The sequence below is a fragment of the Aspergillus oryzae genome, chromosome 6, assembly GCF_000184455.2.
Source record: "Aspergillus oryzae RIB40 DNA, chromosome 6".
NCBI classification, from domain to species: Eukaryota; Fungi; Ascomycota; class Eurotiomycetes; order Eurotiales; family Aspergillaceae; genus Aspergillus; species Aspergillus oryzae.
The window spans coordinates 3,637,272-3,660,273 of NC_036440.1; the positions used below are offsets into that span (position 1 = coordinate 3,637,272).

Sequence of the window (23,002 nt, forward strand, 5' to 3'; positions counted from 1 at the left end):
GCTACTCGAAGGCCATGCTCAAACCGCAGCAAACTACTACCCGAGACCTCATCTCGCTCGACGGGCTATGGAAATTTGCCCTAGCATCCGACGACAACAGTACACAACCATGGACAAGCCAACTGAAAACGTCCCTCGAATGCCCGGTCCCAGCATCCTACAATGACATCTTCGCAGACAGTAAGATCCACGATCACGTCGGATGGGTGTACTACCAGCGCGACGTGATTGTGCCAAAGGGCTGGTCCGAAGAACGGTATCTGGTGCGCTGTGAAGCCGCAACACACCATGGCCGGATCTACGTCAATGAAAATCTGGTCGCGGACCATGTGGGCGGTTACACGCCGTTTGAGGCAGATATTACCGATCTGGTTGCTGCCGGAGAACAATTCCGCCTGACCATTGCGGTCGACAATGAACTCACGTATCAGACGATCCCACCTGGAAAGGTGGAGATTCTCGAGGCGACGGGCAAGAAGGTGCAGACTTATCAGCATGATTTTTACAATTATGCTGGGCTGGCTCGGTCGGTGTGGCTGTATTCTGTGCCACAGCAGCACATTCAGGATATCACTGTTCGGACGGATGTGCAAGGCACCACCGGGCTGATTGACTACAATGTTGTGGCCAGTACGACACAAGGAACCATTCAGGTTGCCGTGCTAGATGAGGATGGCACAACCGTAGCGACAATCTCAGGCTCGAACGGGACTATCCATATACCATCCGTGCACCTTTGGCAACCTGGCGCCGCGTATCTGTACCAACTCCATGCCAGCATCATAGACTCTTCCAAAAAGACTATTGATACATATAAGCTAGCAACGGGCATCCGGACGGTCAAAGTACAGGGTACTCAGTTCCTCATAAACGACAAGCCCTTCTACTTCACCGGGTTCGGTAAACACGAGGACACTAATATCCGCGGCAAAGGCCACGACGACGCCTACATGGTGCACGACTTTCAGCTGCTGCACTGGATGGGGGCCAACTCCTTCCGAACCTCACACTACCCATACGCCGAGGAGGTCATGGAATATGCCGATCGACAGGGCATAGTCGTGATAGATGAAACACCCGCCGTCGGTCTAGCATTCTCCATCGGAGCGGGAGCCCAGACGTCTAACCCGCCGGCTACATTCAGCCCAGATCGCATAAACAACAAGACTCGCGAAGCTCACGCTCAAGCTATCCGTGAGCTTATCCACCGCGATAAAAACCATCCCAGCGTGGTCATGTGGTCCATCGCTAACGAGCCTGCCTCTAACGAGGACGGCGCCCGCGAATACTTCGCACCTCTGCCCAAGCTGGCTCGTCAGCTTGACCCGACGCGACCTGTCACTTTCGCCAATGTGGGTCTTGCTACCTATAAGGCAGACCGTATTGCAGACCTCTTTGATGTGCTTTGCTTAAACCGGTATTTTGGTTGGTACACGCAAACGGCTGAGCTCGACGAGGCAGAAGCTGCGCTGGAAGAAGAACTTCGCGGATGGACCGAGAAGTATGACAAACCGGTTGTCATGACGGAGTACGGAGCAGACACGGTGGCGGGCTTGCACTCTGTCATGGTTACTCCCTGGAGCGAGGAGTTCCAGGTCGAGATGCTGGATATGTATCATCGGGTCTTTGATCGGTTCGAGGCCATGGCAGGTGAACAAGTCTGGAATTTCGCGGATTTTCAAACTGCGGTTGGTGTTAGTCGAGTGGACGGGAACAAGAAAGGTGTTTTTACTAGGGATCGGAAGCCAAAGGCTGCTGCTCATCTATTGAGAAAGAGGTGGACGAACTTGCATAATGGTACTGCTGAGGGAGGGAAGACCTTCCAGTGAGGGGAAAAATAGGTTGACATATAGCTATGCTTGTACCTAATCCCGGCCGTTAGGTATACCTATTATCCATACGAGACACAACATGTAAGAAAGTACCCGGAAAACATGTTTAATAGTGAATCACCATTTGGATCAGTATGACGAAGAAATCTCGCCATTGGTTTGAAACGATTAAGACTTATCGGGCTCCATCAGAAGCTGTAATAGCCCTAATATTAACAAAGTAGATATTCCAAAGGGTAAGGGTCTTACTTTGCGCATATCCTCCTCAGCACCAGCTTCCAGGCGCTTTGCCGTCTGAGCCTCCGCGGACGGGGACGGCCTGACCCGCGTTGGCAACGTTCCTGTTGATACCAAAATCAAGCCCATACATCCAGTGTGCAGAACGGATGAAAGGGTCGCATTTTGTCTGTGGCATTCCACGTCTCTCTCATCAAATTTCTTCGTACTCCTGTTCCCATGGCGGAGTGGGTGGGTTATTGTCGATGGGGCCGGGTAGCCCGCCACCCTCGCCCAGCGTAGTGCTACTCGTCGGCCAACTGTTGTAATCAAAGCTGACTCCTGCCTCTGCAAACAGTGGGCGGACACGGCGTTCACACTCGCTACTTAATTGCTCATTTTGGTCCCATAGAACCTCCTCCAATCTAGGGAAATGGCCGCATGATAGAGCATTACCAAGACCAAGCAGACCCTTCTCTAGACGATGAAGGTCGTTCGTGATACGGCCAGCAAGATGTAATGACATAAGTTCGACGAGCAGATCTGGATCGCCAGCAGGATCACCCGCCCAGAACCGGGAGTGAAACTCATCCAAGTTTAGAAACAGATGTTTCAGCGCAGGGAAGTGGCGAAAGCTGAAGACAGCTCGGGGCTCTGGCGGATAGACGCCGTGGTCTCGCCAGCGAAGGCTCATATGTAATGTCTCAAGTGTGGTATGGCGGCTGAGATATCTAACCGCATTCGCCAGGTGAAAGTGATCAGTGCAATCGTAGGATGCGGGCGCGCGGCAATGCTGTGGCGAGAGGCCCGACGTAGCCTCATAGAAAAAGTTGCGTAGGCCGGTACAAGACGAAATCATCCCTTCAAGGTCCCACTCGGCAAGGCAGTCGGACTATACGTGAGCCGGAGAGCCTTGAGATTCGGGAGGGAAGGAAATGGGGCCTTGGGTGAGATGCCGCTACACATGTGAAGATTCAGGGTCTCTAGGTGAGTGGAAACGCTTAAAAGAGATTCCGCACACTCTGTAAGGTTGAAAAGACCTTTACAATGCGCCTCCATCACCGTGGCTCTCAAACAAATATCGATCGTCCTCAGAAGAAGGTGCGAAATGCCAGCCGGGTGAAGCGCCGAGGAGCGAACAATCTCATCCCTATATGGGCTGAGTTGAATACTACAATGTTCTAGATTTGGGACCGTAAGGTTGTTGGCTATAGTCCGGGTGCACGGGTCGAAGCTACCCTATCCCGTGTTCTCGCTGCAAAACAGTCCCTCGAGATGCAAACTGTGTGCGAGGGGTGCTGTGATATCGAATGCCTTAATTCTGAAGACAAACAAAGGGCCTACATCTACAATCTAGCCCAAAGATTGAACTCATGTTTACCAGAAAAATGGAAAGACCGAGAATGGAAGTTACTTTGCCCAATCAGTGAATGCTACAATGTGATGGAGACATTGAGAGACAACCAGGATATCCAGGTCCACCTCTGTTGTTCTGCCGCTATACATTATTAGTACTTTTTATGCCAATCTAGGCGGTTAACAGAAGCTTAACGATGATTTCCCTGGCTTCACTATTAACAGGGCTTTAAACATCAATATAAAAGTAACAGCTTAGATACAGAACTCTCTATCTGCTAATTGTCTGTTCCTCTTCCATGCTAGAGGGAATCCAGCCCGTTTGGAAACCCTCAAACTTAAACATCCTTCTGATGGTTTCTCTGGTATCCTCATATTCAGATGCAATGCGAACGCAATTCTGCTTTTTCTTGCCTTTGTCCAGCAGCCTGCCCATTTGGTGTAACAAGGATAGAACTGTTGGGATATCAAGACAAACAGGCTGTAGCGAGCACGCCTCGCTGCTCGCATGGCTTAGCAGTGTGACTTCAACATCATCCACGAAATCCAATTGTTTCTTCTTCAGCAGCGCCCAAACTAGCTGAAGCCAGAGGGGCAGGATGACCGACAGCGTCTTATTATTTTCGTAATCAAAATATCCATAATCATGATGAGGTGGAATACAGCTCCAACCTTTCATGTACTGGTTCCTTCTACATAGAACCTCGAGCTGTTGCTTTGAATTATCTGTTTTGTTCCGTTCCCAGCCGTATATGAATACCCCATAATCGATGACCCCTGAATCAAGTGGCAATTGACTTTCTTCATTAAGATCTCGGATTCGTGAATTGATACTATCAATTTTTTCAATGGCTACAAGTAACTTCTGTTCGTCGGTAGGGTCACTCGTATATGTTTCATAGAGCTCAATGAGATGCTGTGTGGCTCGCTGGTGGTTATAACGATGGAAGATCTGCAGTGGATGTGACTTAGAGGTGTGCACGGAACTTTGTGTAATACAGTCCATGGCCTCGTGAAGACAGGATAACTTGCTAAAGCCTTCTTTTGATTCTTAGAGAGGCGAGTATCTTTATATACTGTTTAGACTAGTCGTAAGCCTTTTGTGCACCCCAATTCGCACTGGAAATCAGGCAATGATATGCTCACCCTCCTAGATATATATAGCCTCGTGCCCACCTTCAGAATTATAAGTCGATACCTTCCTATTTACAATGCCCAGTATTAATGTCTTAAAGGATGTCTGGTGCCGTATTATCGGTCACCTTCGCTTAAGGCATCTATGGGAGTTTATTTTTAAACATAAAGAATGGCTCGACTTGGCCAAGAAACATGATCGGGCTCTTCCTCTTCTTCTCGGCTCCCATCTGAGTACCTTTCGACCTGGCGAAAAGAAATCACGTTACTGGGCCCTTATAATAACGGACTACTTCGGTGACCTCCGGTATGACTCGGGTAAATTCTTCAAGTCTCTTCAGGATGGCTGGAACCACAGAAATAAGTATGAGCTGTACCATGAATCGGGAATTACTCTCAATATCCGTGATGTCATAGCTCCAGACGAAGTATTACATCTTCCACTAGAGAACATGTTCTCTGAAAAATAGGGAGAGCTATACTGCGAATATTCCTTCTACCATGATCCTGGTATAACAGCAATGACACGGGATAATATTATCGGTCTCGAAGGCGCTACGAGAGAAAGAGAACATACTAAAAATGGCTGTACTCTCAGGCTCGAATATAAAAAAAAATCCAGGCAGTATCTCATTGAACCAGATAATCAGAAGCAGCAAATATGGGGAAATCAGTGGGATGAGAGAGGACTGATTACTTCGATTACCACAAAAGCACCCACTCACAGAACGACCCGATCCCCCTTTCCCAATTATGTAAAAGATTAACTTCAATCATTTCGTGGTTTTTCTTCCTATTTCTAGGAAGACACCTTGGTTATCTACAAAATTATTTTCATTGAAACTATAGTATATCCTAGTCCCACTCGACCAAAACACGAATGGCATCAAGGTCGCACCATGACTACCATATCCCCAACAGTATATGTCTAAAAGCCCGTCGCTCCGGGGGGTACCTCCGCTCATTTCAGAGACATCAGGGGAACGTCACCCCCTACGCTGGGGAGCGCATCTTCTCATAAAATAGAATTATAATTATGCTGAGGTTTTATTCTGCTAGACAAAAAGTCTATGTAGAGAGGCAGTAGATGGGTGCCCTGTCCGAATAGACCCCTAGCTTTAAGCATCAGATCAATAACGTAATAGCTGCCGATGATTAAACCCGAGATCCTCCGTGATGTTTGTCTGCTGTACATATGCGCCGGGCACCCAATTGGAAGAGCAACCATATAGCGCGCATTCTATTCGGAGATTCTCCTGACAGTCCTCATATTGCCCCTTGTCCTTTGTTTCCAGATGATATGCCAACGCACTATATCTTTGTAGTATACTATCAGTTCGAAGAAAACCGACTGTAGATCCACTATTTCCATGTGACATATGCAGCTGACTGACACGCCTGTTGAACTTGCATTCAAACTCCATTAATATCACTTCATGATCTTCCACGATCTCGAGTTCCACCATCCCCTTCCGTAGCCGCCAAATGAAACTCAGGAGTAGTGTAGGTGTGAACCAATCACAGTCTTCCCAATACGGGTGTTCATAAGGCTGATAGGTACTAGCATCTTTCGGTCGCTGGTGCGCCCACTCAACCGGATAGTGCCGTAAGCGAAAGAAATCTTCCAGGTAATGTCCTAAGCTTTCTTCTTTTAAGACATACAGAAAAACACTGGTATCGATCACGCCGAGATCGGGATCGAGATTATTGAGGATGTTTAGCCGGCATAGTTCCGTGTTAATTAAAACTATTCGCCCCAGCTGTTCACTAAAGGGGGTGCTCGTAGTAGCAAGACCAAAGACATGAGGAGGAATGGGGCCTGACCGACTGTGTTGGTCCCTGTGATATTGCCAAGGGGGTAATGACATTATAGGGAAAGGGAGGAGCGTCTAGCGCGTGAACTTGGGAATTAGGGTAGGAGGCAGTGCCAGATGTCACGGTGGGCATGACATGCTTCTATATAAGATCCAGAACAAAGAAGCGAAATAAACCCTGTATTGACGGAGATCATAAATATCGGACTAATTGCGAACATGATATGCCAGGAGTAGGGTGAGGGTTATACATTGTGGCTACATCAACTGACTACTCAAATGAATAAAAATTATATCGCCAATTAGTCAAAAGCTGTTTAGCCGAAGCAAATGTCACTAGTTAAAGGCCTTCTGCATCCACGCAAGAGTCTCGTCGATGTTCATTTGAAAGGATGCCTCCTCAGATGGTATAAGTACACCATAACGGTTTTTCGCACGCTTCTTTATAGGTAAGCCCCATATATCATGACTGCGTCTCACAAACACCCGAGAATGCTGTTTTGAAATTCAATTAGTTAGCACGGTATACAGTATCATGATATAGCTTAGTCACCTCAAAGAACCATTCACTTGTATTAGACACGCTCTAATAGACGGAAGGTACTGGGCTTTCTTCGATAAAGAACGCGACCGCTTCAATATTATTTGTAGAAATTACTAGTATCGTTAATATAGTTTATATTGTAGGGTAATTATACTCACAGCTCTCTGAGAGGAGTAAGGAAATTCCCAAGGCACCAGACTCAATACCCAGAAGGAAAACTTTGTCAGCAGCACTATAGAGATTAGTCGCCTTTACTTTGACTAGATGGCAGGTCTTACCTAGTACGTATTCTTATCTCTTCGAGATTGTTGCGCGCTGTGCTATGAGCAATAGATCTAAATTGTTTTCCCTCTATGGATAGAGACGATCGTCGACATGGGACAAACCAGCTGAAAACAGAGTAGTTTTATGGCTCGAGGTTACGAAGTTTCTCGTCGATATTAGTAAGGGTATAACCATTGAGGGTCGAGCTTACCATATAGGTTGTGAATATATCCTCATTGCTGAATAATTAGTATCTATATAATTCTCCGAGTACTGTACTCACCATTCTGCAAATATAATAAATACAGTTGAGGCCAGGCAGTCGTTTTCACTAAGATATATTAGACAGTGGTTGTGCTATCTAGGCAAGTACTTACTCAGCTTTGATTACGAAATCCACCAAGGAATTGTGGACTTTAGACGAATTTTCTGCCATAATTTCTACCTTGTTTATATTAACGTGGATTTTGTTACACAACACGAGGACTAATTACCTGGTCTTTAGGAGAATCTTCATTTTCCTCGGCATAGCTGTTCCTAGACAGGCCTTCCAGAGCGCGAATATAGGTAGAGTCCATTACTTCTGCAGTAGAGTCGGATGCATGGACCTGACTCTGGCTTGCACATTTAGGTTGCTATGATGCCATGGTAGGTCAGTAATTCAATGTAAACCACCATAGACTGCTTCTCACCTCTATGAGCGGTAGTAGTTGGATGTGGTCAGCAGTCATCCGCTTCGAATCCGGACTTTCAAATTCGACAGACTGAGGCCGCTTTTCACCTGAGGCCATCATGGAGACAGGCTCAAAGGGTATGTGGTTTGGTCAAAGGAAGAATGTAGTGGTCAGTGTAGAGGATCTAGTTTGTGAGTGACGAGCTATATATGCTTGGGCAGATTCTAGACTACATAGGGGGAAATCCTTTGCTTGAAGGCTGCAGTCGTATTCGGCTATCTGTATGCCGAATGCACCTTCTCATTGTAGTATAAACTGCATAAGGATGTACGCGTGCTCGACGGCCTGAGCGCTCATATTTTGCACTGAGGCACAGCCTCATCGGCGATTCCGCAATACACCAACTCTACTGTAGCACACCCTCCCCTAGATTGCAATGTCCACCACGCCCATTAGTTGAAAGGCTTTGTCTAACCCAACTATTTTTCCATTCAGAGTTCAGGGGTCCCCATCACAGTCATACCTTCAGATCGAGGTAAAACAGGGATCGGGCTCCGGGTGTCCATCTTAGCATTTAGCAGGCAGAAAGACGCAACCTGGTTCAGCACTATAACTGTTTATTTCCTTGTCACAGAGAGTTCTACCACTATGGCTTCAATCCAGGATTTTAATACGAAGTGCGAGGTCTCAAGGAACCCTAAGTTACAGCTGATGATGATGATGATGATTCATACGCCGACCCCTCGCCTCAGGGCGATATGCGGGACCGCCACTATCTGTACTCTATCTGTGCGTCTATTTACAGTAAACTATTACTTTCCTGACGAACTTGGAGCCTCGTCAAGGCCTGTGTTGGCCTATGCCTGGTGTTCTGTTCTGCCGCCCTCGTGGCGCGCGACTTCGAAATCTCTGCGATGCCTCTGCATAGTCCAGTACCGCGCCTAAGACGCTGCTGTCCTGCGGGGCATCTTGTAACCTACCTTCCTTACCTTGTTCAGCTCCTCCTAGCATATCTGAAATGTTGTTGAATGCTCTTCCTATTTTGCGTCGTAGCTCTTGGCGCAGCCTGTTTAGCCGCGGGCAGTCAATTAACACATGGACCACTGTCTCTACCGCCCCACATTCACATTTTTCCTCTTCCTGGAAGCGATGTTGCTTGCCATATGTTGCCAGCCACGAGTGGCCGGTCCGGAGTTGGGTGAGCAGATAAGCTCGGTTGCGAGGGAGTGAGCCGTAGAGCCGGCGGGTGCGGCTTGACGGTAAGGTCCGATCGATTTTGCGGAGGTGCCCTCCTTTCTTGGAGGTTCTCCATTCTTGTTCCCATTCCTTGCTAATTCTATCGCGGATATATCCCTTTTCACGGGACAAAAGATGTCGGAACGGGTGTTTCTTTTCTAGGCCTACTGCTTCTTTGGCAAGCCGGTCTGCTGTCTCATTTCCAGGGTCACCGCAATGTCCCGGGACCCATTGTAGTCGCAGCGGGATTCCTCGGGCTTTTAGCTCCCCAGCCGCCTGATGGATGGCCTGAAGAATTCGCTGGCCTGACTTATTCCATGCATTCGCAATTGCCTGCAGTGCGGACATACTATCGCTGAGGATTGTTGCTGGGCCTCGTGTTGTTGTCGCAGTAGTTTGATTCTTTTGCGCCAGTTGAAAAACCAGCCCAATTGCATAATAGATCGCCATGAGTTCTGCTGCATAGACAGACCAATAGCTCATTGAACCGATACTAATTTGTCGGGACCCCAAAATCTGCTGATTTTTGTCCAGGGCTACTGCTGCAGCACCCAATTGATTTTGTTGTCCTGATGCATCTGAAAACACCGTGGCACCTGTCATTGCTTGCCTTGCTGAGGCGTTGGCTTTGGCCTTCTCTCGGTCAGGCTCGATTTCAATTTCCGTGAAGGGCTGAGTTCGCCATGGTGCTAGGGGTGTTGGGTCAATGGTTTCTAGGGCTTGTAGACGGTTAAGGTCCATAGTCCGCATCGTTTCTGCAAGGGGGAATCGTTGACCACTTCCAATATGTGAACTCCGCGCTATTGCTCGAACGATCACTTCGTGGATTGGGTGATTTCCTGGTAATGTGCTGAGGCGGGCCGCTGTTATCTGTGCCCGTTGCTTAAGTCGCAAGTGGGTGGGTAATATGTGGGATTCAACTTCCAGTGCCTCTGTGGATACTGTTCTAAAAGCAGAGAGGATCCGGATAAGGGCCGTTCGTTGGACCGTTCTCAGGAGCCTTAGGTGTGTTTTGTCTCTGAGTGGGTTGTGCCAGACTGTAGATGCATAGTCTATGGTCGGCGTTACACACGCTTGGTAGAGTTGCCGCATCTGTTCTGGTCGGAGGTGTCTGAGCCCCCCAAGGGCTATATTCACCTTAGTCGCTCTCCTCACTGCCCGCTGTATATGTTCTTTCCATCTCATCTCTTTATCAAAGATGACCCCTAGGAGCTTAGCCGTGTCGGCTGGTTTAATGACCTGGCCGTTTATGAGAATCTGCCCTTTACAATGCTCACTCTTGCGGCGAGTCAAGTGTATTAGCTCGGTCTTCTCAGCGGCGAAAGACGCGCCGGTTCGTCGCGCCCATTCGTCAATCCGCGGGATGTCTTCTTCCTGGATTTTCTTGATGTTTTCCTCCGCTGATGGGCTGGTTCTCCAGCGGAAATAGTCATCGATAAATGCAGATGCACCACCGTTGCTGTCCACTGGTTGGTCTACCAGGTCCGAGTTATAGAAGCAGAATAAGATTGGTGAGAGTGGGGATCCTTGCGCGAGGCCGGCATGTTCTAGGGGGAGGTTTTCAGTCTCAAAGTCGTCAAATGTAACACTCGCTTGTCGATTTTCCATAAAACTACAGATCCACTGTCGGGCTTTAAATGGGATACCTTTTGCCCGTAAACGAGTGTCAAGGCTGGTTTTGTTGACCCCATTGAATGCGCCTTTAAGATCGAAGGCAACTAGCGTGACCACCCTGGATCGCACCCATGCTCGATCGATCGCGTTAGCAAGTACTAGAAGGGCTTGCTCAGTGTTACGTCCTGGTCTGCCCCCAAACTGCGTGTCTGGTAGCAGACCGTATTTCTCAGCCCAATAGGACAGCCTTCGGGCCATAACCGCTTCCAGTAATTTCCCCAGGGTGTTCAGCAGCGAGATGGGCCGGTAGGCCCCAGGTGCAGAGTAGTCCGGTTTACCCGGCTTCCGCAGTACCACGATTCGTGCCCGTTTCCATTGATTGGGGTAGTAGCCAAGGTCTAGTGATTTTGTGAAGATTATGGTGATGGTTTCCTTCAGGTATGCCCATAGTTGCTTCCAGACGAGGGTTGGGATACCATCCTCGCCAGGGGCTGTGGTTCCCTTAGCTGCTCTGATTGATCGGTGAATCTCTATTTCTGTAATCGGCTCCCACCGCAGCTCCTCCGCGGGGGACTCCACTTCTTCGTCCCCGGGATCTGCCATTTTTGGAAAAAAGGCTTCCAGGAACACCTCTGCCTTCTCTTGGTTGTCTGTGACTTCTTTGGTGTCCACCTTGAGTGTTGGGATGCTCATGTCGGCATCACGGGGGCGCATGTAGGTGGCTGCTTTCCACAGGTGGCCTTCGCCTGCTTTGTCAAGGAACTCTCTCCAGTGGCCGGACTTTGCCTTTTCAATCGCTCTTGTCCATTGTCGTCTTTTCCGCCGCATTTCTTCAAAGAGAGTTTTTGTCATTGGGTGACTAGGTCCTAGGATTGCACATCCATCCTGCCATCTCCGGCGGATCTGATTGACTTCGGTCTGTTGGACCTTAAGATCTGGGGTGAACCATCGCTTGGAGTATGGAGATGGCGCTAAGAATGGGACATGTTGGTCAAGGACAGTGGTTGTTGTATGAACCAGATTCTCGACCACTTGATCCAGGTCCTGGCTTGACAGGATCCTTGGTTGTGGGTCAATCAGGTTGAGTATGTCTTGGCCCACCTTCGTCCAGTCAGCTCGGTCATAGGCTCTTTTCAGCTTCAGTTTTACGTTTTGCTTCGGTTGGAGACTCCATTCCGAGTATGTCCCGCGATGGTCTGACCCATAGTGGTGGTGGTAGAGTTGACACTTGATTAGTCTTTCTGTGTTGTTAGTGAGTGTGAGGTCTAGGACTGATGTTTTTCCAGGTTCTTTGAGAGACCAGAATGTAGGCTGGCCTGGAGCCAGGCACCATTGTAGTTCGTGGGCTTGAAAGAAGTTAATCAGCTCCTCTGCGTGTTCTGCGAAAGAGTGGTGAACAGGACGGTGGCTCCATGCAGGGTGGTGGCGGTTCCAGTCCCCAGCCAGAATGAGTTTTGTTACTCGGTTGTTTCCTTCTGCATGTTGTCGGATGCTTGTCTGGATTTCTTCTAGGATCTGTTGTGCACTGGAAACCTCTGGCGCTTCATACAGTGCGACTGGTGGGATATAGACGGAGAATATAAGGTATTGTAGTTCTGGGGTCCAGATTTTGATGGCCACCACATCCGGATGATTGCAGTGGATTTGCCGATGTGATGATGTTGAGATCCTTCGGTTTACATAGAGAAGGCTGCGGAACCGGACTGATTCGTCTGTATAGGTTGGTCGGTAAAGTCTCCATGCACTGTGGTTAACATGGCTTCGATAAGCAGTCATTGGTGGCTCTTGGATCAGGAGCATGTCCAGATTCTGACTCTGATGATCATTGATAAGAGCCTCCATTCCCGGTCTAGATTTCATGATATTCAACTGTAAAATACGAAGGTTTGTTGTCATTGGGACGACCTGGGGTTAAGGGGTGCTTGGCACATCCGGTCTCCTGTTGGGTGTTCTCCATTGCAGTCCGAGCATTTGGGTCTTATTCCTGGGAAACAGTGGCGTTGGTCATGCTCTCTTGCACAGTAGCCACATTTTACTTGCTTCTTACATGACCAAGCTAGGTGGCCAAATTGCTGACAGCGACGGCATCTTTTCTGTTCAACCCGGTAGGGTTCAATGCTTCCGATGAACCTCTGCCCTACTAGCAGTCCGTTGTTGATGATCCATTCCGCTGCCTCCGGTGAATCAAGCCAAATCCCCATCGAGGCCGACTTGCCCATGGGCATGTCTCTCTTCTTTAGCCATGCAATGTCTTCAACCCGGAATTCTTTTTCATAAAGATCATTTTCTATCATGATCTTCTCTATTCCTTGTTTCTTGTTCTCTTCCAGATTAAAGTCTTCTGTAGGGACTCGATGGACCACGATGCCAAACCGAGGTTTCACTACTTTAGTGTTATTTCCCAGTTCTTCAAGCCACTCGGTATTGTTCCGGGCTGTCTCAGCGGATTGGGCATCTCGGAATCGGATGACATATCCTGTTTTTGTGGGGCCGATGCCGGCCACCTGCACTTCTTTCGTGGGTTCCGCATTTAGAAGGGCTGTTCTGATATGTGTGTTTGCCGCATCGGTCGGCAGGAACCTCGAGAAGCGGTCATTATCGATTTCTTCGTCGAGAGTCGGTGCAGTGCTGATTCTAACGCAATTCGGTTCATTTCGGGGGCGTGGAACAGTTGTTTTGGGGTCTGGTACCGGGTTACCGGCTACCACTGCGGCCCAGGATTTTGTCGGGGGCGTGTTCAGCTGTTGTGCTTCGGTTTTGGCCCGGAGGGCTTGAATCTCCTCTCGCAATTCTACATTCTGTGTTTGCAGGAGCTGCTGTTCCGCTTTCAGTTCCCGAATTTCTGCTCTTGCTGCCTCGATGATTTCTGTTTGGTGGGCAAGTGCCTCCTTGAAGCTGGTGAAGAATTGCCGGACATCTTGATTTGTCACCCTTCCATTGTTTTCCCCGCAGGTCGCGAATTCAGGGTTCGAGATCGGCTCATTTCCTTCCGTATCTACACCCCTCTTGCGGCGTTTTCTTGTCAATGGGATCCTTGGGCGAAAGACTTCTTGCGTGAAGATTCGTGGTGTTTCCTCCGTGTTTGTGGGATGGGGTTCGGCAACCCCTGCGGGCGGGATCGCCATCGGGCCGAGACTAGTTCCCGCTCGGCACACAATGACAGCTTCAACCACTCAACAATTTTGATATGGCACAACTACAGTTGCCATATATTCATACAGAGTCCCCGCTCGATAATGCTACAGCTGGATCGACCACTGTACAGTATGATGCTTGTTGCTGTCGTCCCCCTAAGTTACAGCTGGATGCAATACCGGTGCAAATTTTACACATTTCAATACTTTCAGGTACCCTCATATGAAACACGCTAGGCCACTTTTGTAAAGGTTTTGGAAAGTACTTATTTACGAGTTTCCGTATTGCATGGTACTCGTTGTCCCATGACGCAAAATATTTTACATAACCTGTATCTCCATGTACAAACGTGTCCATCAAGCCACGTGGATATATCCCCAGGAACCTACCAAGGATCCCTCCCGGAAGATCTCGTCGATCATCCTCGTAGGGCAAAAAGCGATGGCCCCAATCCTGCTTCATCGACCTTGGAGTTTATCCGTGATATGGTTTAGAGCAATGGCTCACTTCTAGATTGCCACTGCAGCTGACTGCTATCCAAGTGTAAGATATTTGACAATGTAAATATAAGGGGCACTAAAATTACGGGTCTCGTAAATTTCCTGCCGCTAACGACAAAGGGTGTTCGTCCGTCGGAATCCTTAGATTCTGGGTCCACCCCAGTGACGAGTAATAGCTTGACCACTGTCTCATGTCCGTTACCTGCCGCCCAGCATAGTGGAGTCTCCCCCAGGAAATCCTTAGTATCTGGGTCAGAACCCTCCACTTTGAGTAGCAGCCTGACCATATCCTCATGCCCGTTTCCTGCTGCAAGTGATAGCGGTGTCTCCCCCTTGAAATTCTTAGTGAATGGGTCCACGCCGTCGGTCGTAAGCAGCTGCTTGACTACCTCTTGATGCCCTCTGTATGCTGCTACAGAGAAGTGCAAAACCAGCTTCACCAATTTACACTCACTCATTCTTTCTGGACCTCCACCGCCAAGCCCCTAGTTTAGGAATTCGGTATATTTAAATGGCCTTGGTTACATTACGTCATGAGCATTTTGCTTAATGTGGTGGTGGATTGTGGGGTACAAATGCTTTGAGCTCCGCAAAGGACTCTTCGATCGGGTTTAAATCAGGTAAGTATGGTGGTGGTAAGTACAGCAGCTTGACACCGGCATTTGAACATAGCTCTCCTATTCGTTCAGTGTGGTGAAAAGACGCGTTGTCCATGATAAGAACGGATTTTGGCCCCGGCCATCCACCACAATGATGGAGGAGCTGCTCAATAAAGACTTCAAATATACTCGCGTCTGTCAATCTTTGGAAAATTCACGACATCAAGATATCATCTTGGCAATATACTTGGAGAATCTGATGCCGCTGTCCGCGCTGGAAACGGGAAACCTGGACAGGTGCCACTCCGCGCGGGGACCAGCGGGTCCTCCTGAAGCCAGCCCGTTTATCACAGCCTGGTTCGTCTATGAAGACCAGGTGATACGAGCGGAAATCGAAATCTGATAGCTGATGCAGATAATGATCTCTCAAATCTGCACGGTTGCTACTAATGGTTATGATCGAACATTTGCTGCAGCCAGCCGCGTCGGCCATCTGAGAGGTAGTCAGCGATCTGCTGTCAATCATGTCGCGGATCATCACAAGCTGGAAGTGGGCGAGTCGAGGCGTCATGGTGGTCTTTGTCGCGCTGTCAACCGAAGTTGATGAGGTGGCCCAGAGCTCTGGGTCAGACCAGGCCGACAGACCTGCCGAAAACGTACCTCAGCCATTAGACCAGTAGAAACGCGTCTTCGGAATAGCCGCACCTCTGTTGGCGCGTGCCCCTCTTTCTCCTTAAACTTCAAGCAGAAGCATTTCCTGGTTCCACCTAACCTCACCGTCCTTCCTTCTATCTTGAGACATATCGAACTTGATCCAGCCAGCAATTTTTGTTTTGACGACGTGGAAACAGTAGCTCGTCTCTACTGATACAATGAATCGACCTCAGCAACGAGACCCGGGTTCAACGGACTCCTACACGGTAGCATGGATCTGCGCCCTGGAAGAAGAATATTTCTGTGCATGCCGTATGCTTGATGAAGAGTTCACCGGGCCGGAGATCAGTGAAGATTACGATGATAACACGTACGTCTACGGTCGTATTGAGAAGCATTACGTGGTGATTGGTTGTCTTCCAGCCGGTCGGTATGGCACCAATTCAGCTGCCTGTGTTGCCCGAGATATGGTTCGAACGTTCCCCCATCTACGGTTCGCACTAATGGTGGGAATTGGAGGCGGCGCTCCGACAGCCCGAAATGACATCCGATTAGGGGATGTAGTCGTGAGTCAACCAAGAGATGGATTCGGCGGAGTGATACAATATGATCTGGGCAAGCTCAGAGGTGGTCGGTTCCAGAGGACGGGTCAGCTCAACGCGCCGCCTGAGAAACTTCTGGGAGTTATTCCGGAGATGCGCCGACTATTCAGTGATATTAGGAAGCCAGACAGACTCGCAGAACATCTCCAGCGTCTTGATGATATGGAAGATTATAAACGACCAGCCGTTGACCAGCTTTATGCCATCGAATCTCCGCCAGTGGATAGAAAAGCTTGCGACGAAGGTGCTTCATACTCGGTAGTGGTCCGCCCAGAGCGCCGCAGCCACCGTGTATTCCATGTTCACTACGGAAATATCGCGTCAGGAAATACTGTGCTCAAGGATGCTATCGTGCGAGACAAATTTGCAAACGACCCAGAGCTGAATATTTTGTGCTTTGAGATGGAAGCTGCAGGTCTGATGAATACTATTCCATGTCTGGTAATACGCGGAATCTGCGATTACTGTGACTCTCACAAAAATGATGACTGGCATAAATATGCTGCGCTCACTGCTGCTGCGTATGCACGAGAGCTACTCTTAGTTTTACGGCCGCAACGTGTGGATGCCATGCCTCCTTGGGCCGAGCGAGTAGCTCAAAAATTTGAACAAGGTTAGGACCCTACATTCTGATTTTCTAGCTTTGTATGGTTTTTCTTGACTTGATATTATAAATATATATATAATAGTATATCTTTCAGGTCATCCTATTCTTCATTCGAGCTCGTGTACTAACAACGTCTAGTTAGTCGAGAATTGAGTAGTCTCAATAACACCCAAAAGTAATTTATAGTTTTGTTAGTCATGGTGTACTATCACTAACTTTGGATAGCACCATTCAGACGAGGGTTGAATGTCTGGACCAGAAGATTGATTGGGGCAAGTTGTCGGCAGTTCAAGCGGCAGCATTTGACTCATTTGCCAATCAACACGAGGAAGAATGTCTTCAAGGCACCAGAACAAAACTTCTTTTCCAGATCACAGAATGGGCGAAATCGCCAGAAGGGAAGCCTATTTTCTGGCTGAATGGTAGGGCTGGAACAGGAAAATCAACAATCGCCCGAACAGTGGCAAAAAACTTCCAACAGGCAAAGGTTCTAGGCGCTAGCTTCTTTTTTAAAAGGGGTGAAGCAGACCGAGGAAACGCCATGAAGCTTTTTCAAACAATCGCTAGGCAACTGATCATTTCTACCCCTCAGCTGATCCCGGCTATCCAACAAACCATCAACGATGAACCCGACATTGCGGGCAAATCACTCAAAGAGCAGTTCGATAAACTACTCCTTCACCCATTACTGAGTTTAAAATCGACCGATTCTCAGACTCGAACTATGGTGATAGTGATAGACGCGTTGGACGAAGGCGAACGGGATGAGGAGATGCGAATCGTTCTCCGGTTATTACCCCAGCTGCGCAAGTCAAAAGCTGTGTATCTGCGAGTCTTTCTAACGAGTAGGCCCGAATGGACTATTCTTCAAGAATTCTCAAAGATCACAAGCTGCGAGCATGAAGACCTGATTCTCCATGACGTTCCTGAACCAGATGTACAACATGACATATCCTTGTTCTTGGATTCCCGACTGTCCGAGATTCGGAAAGCTCGTTCTCTGGCTAACAACTGGCCTGGAAATGCTAATTTCCGCAGTCTCGTGACTTTATCTGTTCCATTATTCATTTTCGCCGCTACTGCCTGCCGTATATTTGAGGACCCTCAATGGGACCCAAATGAGAGTCTGGTAGAGATCCTTGCACAGGAGAACGATGGATCTGAGTTCAATGCGACATATTTCCCTGTAATCAATCGGCTTCTTACAGGGCAAACCAAACGGAAGGAGAGGATACTAGTCCATGAGTTTCGAGAAATTGTTGGCACCATCGTGATGCTTGAGAGTCCACTCTCAGTCATCTCTCTTTCACAGTTTATTGGAATGCCTAAAGAACACATTGACCGGAGACTGGGCTTGCTACATTCAGTGCTAAACATATCAAAAGATCCGACTCAGCCAGTGCGACTGTTCCATCTATCCTTCCGAGACTATCTCCTTGATCGCGAAACCCGCGAGAAAAGTCCCTTCGGATTGGACTCAAAAGAGATGCACTACGAGTTGACCTTGAAATGCCTTTCTGCGTGCGAGGGTCTCCAAAAAAATATATGTGCACTGCCAAGTGATGGAACACATCGTGCGGAGATTGATCGTCGGAAAATCGATGACTGCCTTCCTGATGCATTGCAGTACGCCTGCCAATATTGGGCTCATCATCTTATTCAATGCCGAAATTTGAATAACGTGATGCATGATGCATTCTTATTCCTTCAGACGCATTTTTTGCACTGGGTGGAAGCCATGAGCCTACTGGGCCTTACGTCGGAAATACTTGGTATTCTTGATACCCTCCAAACAGGCATATCGGTATGTTCAGAAGATAGTCATAGATGACCTGAACTGACAGCTGTAGGGCAACGAGTCCCCCGCAATTTGGGACTTTCTTCACGATGCAAAGCGCTTTCTTTTGAAAAATCGCCAGATAGTCGATGAAGCACCACTACAAATCTATTGCGCAGGACTGGTATTTGCACCTCAAACGGCAATAATCCGTAGACAGTTCGGGTCGGAGGGTCCTAGTTGGATCTGCCAGTTCCCACAAGTTGAAGAAAGATGGAGTGCAGAATTACAGGCACTTGAAGGCCACTCACAACCGGTCAACTCGGTGGCCTTCTCATCCGATGGCCGGCTGCTAGCGTCGGGCTCCGAAGATATGACAGTTCGTCTCTGGGACACAGCAACGGGCACATACCAGCAAACTCTTAACGGTCATTCGGATCGAATTCATTCGGTGGCCTTCTTACCTAACGGCCGGCTGTTGGCATCCGGCTCCGAAGATAGAACAGTTCGTCTCTGGGATACAGTAACGGGCGAACTCCAGAAAACTATCGAGGGCCATCTAGGTACCGTACAGTCAGTGGCCTTCTCGCCAAATGGCCAGTTACTAGTATCCGGATCTACAGATAGAACGGTCCGTCTCTGGGATACAGAGACGGGTGCCCTCCAGCAGATACTCAAGGGTCATTCGGGTAGGGTTTTGTCTGTCGTCTTCTCGCCCGATGGCCGGTTGCTATCATCCGGCTCCGAAGACAACATAATTTGCCTCTGGGAGGTAGTGAAGGGTGCCCTCCAGCGAACTCTTACGGGCCACTCAAGTGGGATCCGGTCAGTAGTCTTCTCGCCTAACGGCCGGCTGCTAGCATCCGGCTCCGAAGATAGGACAGTTCGTCTCTGGGATACGGTAACGGGCAAACTCCAGAAAACTTTCAACGGCCATTTAAATGCTATACAGTCAGTAATCTTCTCGCCCAATAGCTATTTGGTGGTATCTGGATCTACCGATAAAACGATACGCCTCTGGGACACAGAGACGGGTGCACTCCAGCAAACCCTTGTTCAGTCAGGCGCGATCCGGTCGGTAGCCTTCTCGCCCCACGACCAGCTGGTCGCGTCCGGCTCCAGGGATAGTATAGTGCGTTTTTGGGACCTAGCGACAGGAGCACCGCAGCAAACTTTTAACGGTCATTCGGATCGAATTCATTTGGTGGCCTTCTCTCCCGACGGCCGGCTGCTGGCGACTGGCTCACATGATCAGACAGTGCGCCTCTGGAACATAGCGACGGGAGCGCTGCTACAGACTTTAAATGTCAACGGACTTGTCCAATACCTTGAATTTGCCCCGGATGGTTCATATATATGGACAAATTTAGGCTCCCTTGATGTTCAATTCGGGTGGGAAAATCATGCACCTAATTTGACCAATGTGGATTTGGATATCTTGGAAAGGCAGTGGATACAGCTGAATGGAAGTAATGTACTGTGGCTTCCCACTGAATTCCGACCTACCTCTTTTGCGATTCATGGCAACTTGATAGCCCTAGGACACGCATCAGGGCGAGTTTCTTTTATAGCATTTCGTATATAGCAGCTGTCACTTAGTCCCATTTTTGCTCCTTCTTTTTTAAAATTTTTTGTGAAAGAAGGGCTTCACCAGAAGAAAACTTACATAAGCCTATGATGTTGGTGAAATGTACTCTCAGATCGAAAGAGTGGCGATCTTACCACCGTCCATTTCTAGTACAGGATAACTCCGCGTCCACACGTTTTCCTAAGAAAACAATGGTGTTCAGGGCACCACTAGATGAATAATGCTATGCAGATCTGTCATTTGAAGTATTATACTGTCTGAATTGAAATAAGTGAGTACAAATCATACTCGTCTGAATCGCACCTATTTCTCGAGATAGCGTCTTGGCGGTGGGGCCCATAAGGAACCTATGTGTGTGAAGTGTTGAGGCTGGTTTTGCACTTGCCTGTAAAGATAATGAGGTCTCTCCCCTTGACGTTCTGGAGTCTGGTTTAACTCCCTGTGTCGCAAGAAGTAGCTTTACTACCTCCTCGTGACCGTTCCACGCCGCCAGCGATAGCGGAGTCTCTCCTCCTGAGCTTGGAGGGTTTGGATCGACGCCATCCGTTGCGAGAAGCAACTTAACCACCGTCTCATTCCCATTCCAGGCTGCCCATGAAAGCGGCGTCCGGTTTAATTCAGACACAAGTTGAACATTGGCTCCTTCCGCTATCGACTTCTTGGCTGTTTCCTCCTGTCCGTTCTTTGCAGCCCACAGAAGAGCAGAGCTTTTATTTTGCTCCACATTATATCTATAGAGATAGGTATTGAGAAGATTGTATAAACGGGCATTGGTTCGAGCCAAAGAATTTATTTCCCTCTGCAGGGTCAAGTAGCTCACAACAGATAGCAGCAATTCATCTGGCAAACGAAGAAACGCCATCACAGAGTCGTAGCTTGCTTGGAAATTAGCCTAGAATAGGTATGAAGAAGCCGAATAGTAACAACTAGTAACAACTAGCCACAATGATGATAATGAGAGGATAAATGACCGAGGGGTAACTCACCGCCTTTTTACGGGGTCTTTATTCTAAGAGCTACAACATTCATTAATTGGTTAACATAATTGGAAAGCGGGCGTTCCATGTAACCGAGCGTTTCACCCCACGCGTTTTAACCGTAGTAAAAAAGTCTATCTAATTTAATTATTAACTATACTACTAAAAGCGTTGAAAAATTTAAAATAATTAGTAGAAAAGAAAGACAGAGTTCTATTTACAATCTCTACTATTAAAAAATAAGAAATTAACTTAATTTATAAAGCTATATATATTTTCAATATTTTTTATACTATTTTATATTATTAACTAAATAGTATATTAAAACACGCTAAAATACACGCTAATAGCTATAAATTAATATAAAATAAAAAGGATTTATTGGTATATTAGATTCTATTATTAAATTAATATAGAGCGCTTTTTTAGCCTATATATATATAAAAAATAGCTAATATTTTATTTACTAAGTATAGAGATACTTTTTCTACTACTATTAATAAAAAATATATATATAATCTAATTTAATATAGAGATAAACTAAAATTTTAATTCTTTTATTACTATAACTATCAGTATATTAAATATAAAAATCTAAAATTTTTAAATAAATAGTTTAAGCGCGTATAAATTACTATAATATAGTTGTAATAGTGGATTGTCTCAGGCAACTAGACTCTATATAGACGAGCCACTAATAGACCACTGGCTTATATAATATATAAATATATTTATATTAGAATTATATAGAGAATTCTAATTTTTAAATAATTTATTCTATTATACTATATAAAGAAACTATTATATAATTATAAATAATTTTAAGTCTTCTAGTACTATATTTCTAAAGTCTATTAATTAATTATACTTTATAGATTTATTATTTATAGATAATAATATATTAATAAAGTACTTATAATTTAAATTATTTTAATTTAATAATTTTAAAATAGTTAATATATAATGTCATAGAAATAATAATGATTATATAAGGTGACTGTACAGTATACCCTATCCTAGATATATAGATATCCTAATGGCCGAACAGCGTCTTCAATATCTATATCTATTATCTTTCTAATAACGTACAGTAGCCCTGTTAAAAGAATTAATTATTATATATAAAGAATCTTAGAAATTCTTAGCTATAAATTAATACTATAATTATTAATAGAAAATTAAAAATTAATTTTCTATCTCTAGTATCTATTATTTAATACTTTATCTATATATTTTTATTTAATTAATAGATCCTTTACTTTAACTAGTAGATATTTCTCTAATAATTCTAATTCTTTTTTTTAACTATTTAAAAATATTATTAGTATTATTATTCTAATTATTTAATAAAAATATTTCTTTATCTTTAAAAATCTCTAATAAAAATATATCTTCTTTTATAGAAATAGTTCTAGAAACTATTTTTAAATTAAATATTTAAAAAAATAGAATTTTTTAAAATTTAAAAAATATTATTTAATAACTAGAGAATTAATTATAAAGTAAAGAATTTTTATAAAATTATTAATAATCTAATTTTACTTTATTAATAGATAGCTATATTATTAAACTTTTTAAAAATATTTTTAAGTTTATTCTTAATTTTAAACTATAATAAAAATAGAAATAGATTTTTAATCTAGAATACTTTTTTAAGAGAGTAAAAAAATATTTAAAAAAAGATAATTAAAAAATTATTATAGTATTTTTTTATATATTTCTAATTTATTAATAGTAATGGTATTAATATCTTATAGAAAAGAAAAAAGATTAATAAAAAAATATTAAAAAATTATAATAATATTTTATAGAATAGACTCTTTTATTAATTAAAAATTTAGCTATTTTATAGTCTAATATTATAAATAAGTTTTAAAAA

The 23,002-nt window shown here is 45.9% G+C and overlaps 6 protein-coding genes across 6 annotated transcripts; 3 read left to right on the forward strand and 3 right to left on the reverse strand.

Annotated features, from left to right (window-relative positions):
• Window positions 1-14: 14 nt before the first annotated feature.
• Window positions 15-1,829, forward strand: AO090038000009 (uncharacterized protein; the record flags this gene model as incomplete). Its single annotated transcript, XM_001824950.3, has 1 exon — window positions 15-1,829. One exon carries the CDS (start codon window positions 15-17, stop codon window positions 1,827-1,829), a length of 1,815 nt encoding a protein of 604 aa, XP_001825002.3.
• Window positions 1,830-2,262: 433 nt separating this feature from the next.
• On the reverse strand, window positions 2,263-2,742 carry AO090038000007 (uncharacterized protein; the record flags this gene model as incomplete). Its single annotated transcript, XM_001824949.1, has 1 exon — window positions 2,263-2,742. The coding sequence occupies one exon, from the start codon at window positions 2,740-2,742 to the stop codon at window positions 2,263-2,265; it is 480 nt and encodes a 159-aa protein (XP_001825001.1).
• Window positions 2,743-14,309: 11,567 nt separating this feature from the next.
• AO090038000004 (ankyrin repeat domain-containing protein) lies at window positions 14,310-14,777 on the reverse strand (the record flags this gene model as incomplete). The annotated part of the gene is made up of 1 exon (XM_023238483.1): window positions 14,310-14,777. One exon carries the CDS (start codon window positions 14,775-14,777, stop codon window positions 14,310-14,312), a length of 468 nt encoding a protein of 155 aa, XP_023092958.1.
• An 88-nt stretch (window positions 14,778-14,865) lies between these two features.
• AO090038000003 (uncharacterized protein) lies at window positions 14,866-15,489 on the reverse strand (the record flags this gene model as incomplete). The annotated part of the gene is given in 2 exon segments (XM_023238484.1): window positions 14,866-15,121; window positions 15,137-15,489. The coding sequence occupies 2 exon segments, from the start codon at window positions 15,487-15,489 to the stop codon at window positions 14,866-14,868; spliced, it is 609 nt and encodes a 202-aa protein (XP_023092957.1).
• A 301-nt stretch (window positions 15,490-15,790) lies between these two features.
• Window positions 15,791-16,559, forward strand: AO090038000002 (uncharacterized protein; the record flags this gene model as incomplete). The annotated part of the gene is given in 5 exon segments (XM_023238485.1): window positions 15,791-15,976; window positions 15,996-16,065; window positions 16,128-16,138; window positions 16,200-16,418; window positions 16,437-16,559. The coding sequence occupies 5 exon segments, from the start codon at window positions 15,791-15,793 to the stop codon at window positions 16,557-16,559; spliced, it is 609 nt and encodes a 202-aa protein (XP_023092956.1).
• Window positions 16,560-18,519: 1,960 nt separating this feature from the next.
• On the forward strand, window positions 18,520-22,013 carry AO090038000001 (WD40 repeat domain-containing protein; the record flags this gene model as incomplete). The annotated part of the gene is made up of 3 exons (XM_023238486.1): window positions 18,520-18,585; window positions 19,133-20,032; window positions 21,999-22,013. 3 exons carry the CDS (start codon window positions 18,520-18,522, stop codon window positions 22,011-22,013), a joined length of 981 nt encoding a protein of 326 aa, XP_023092955.1.
• Between the last annotated feature and the right edge of the window lie 989 nt (window positions 22,014-23,002).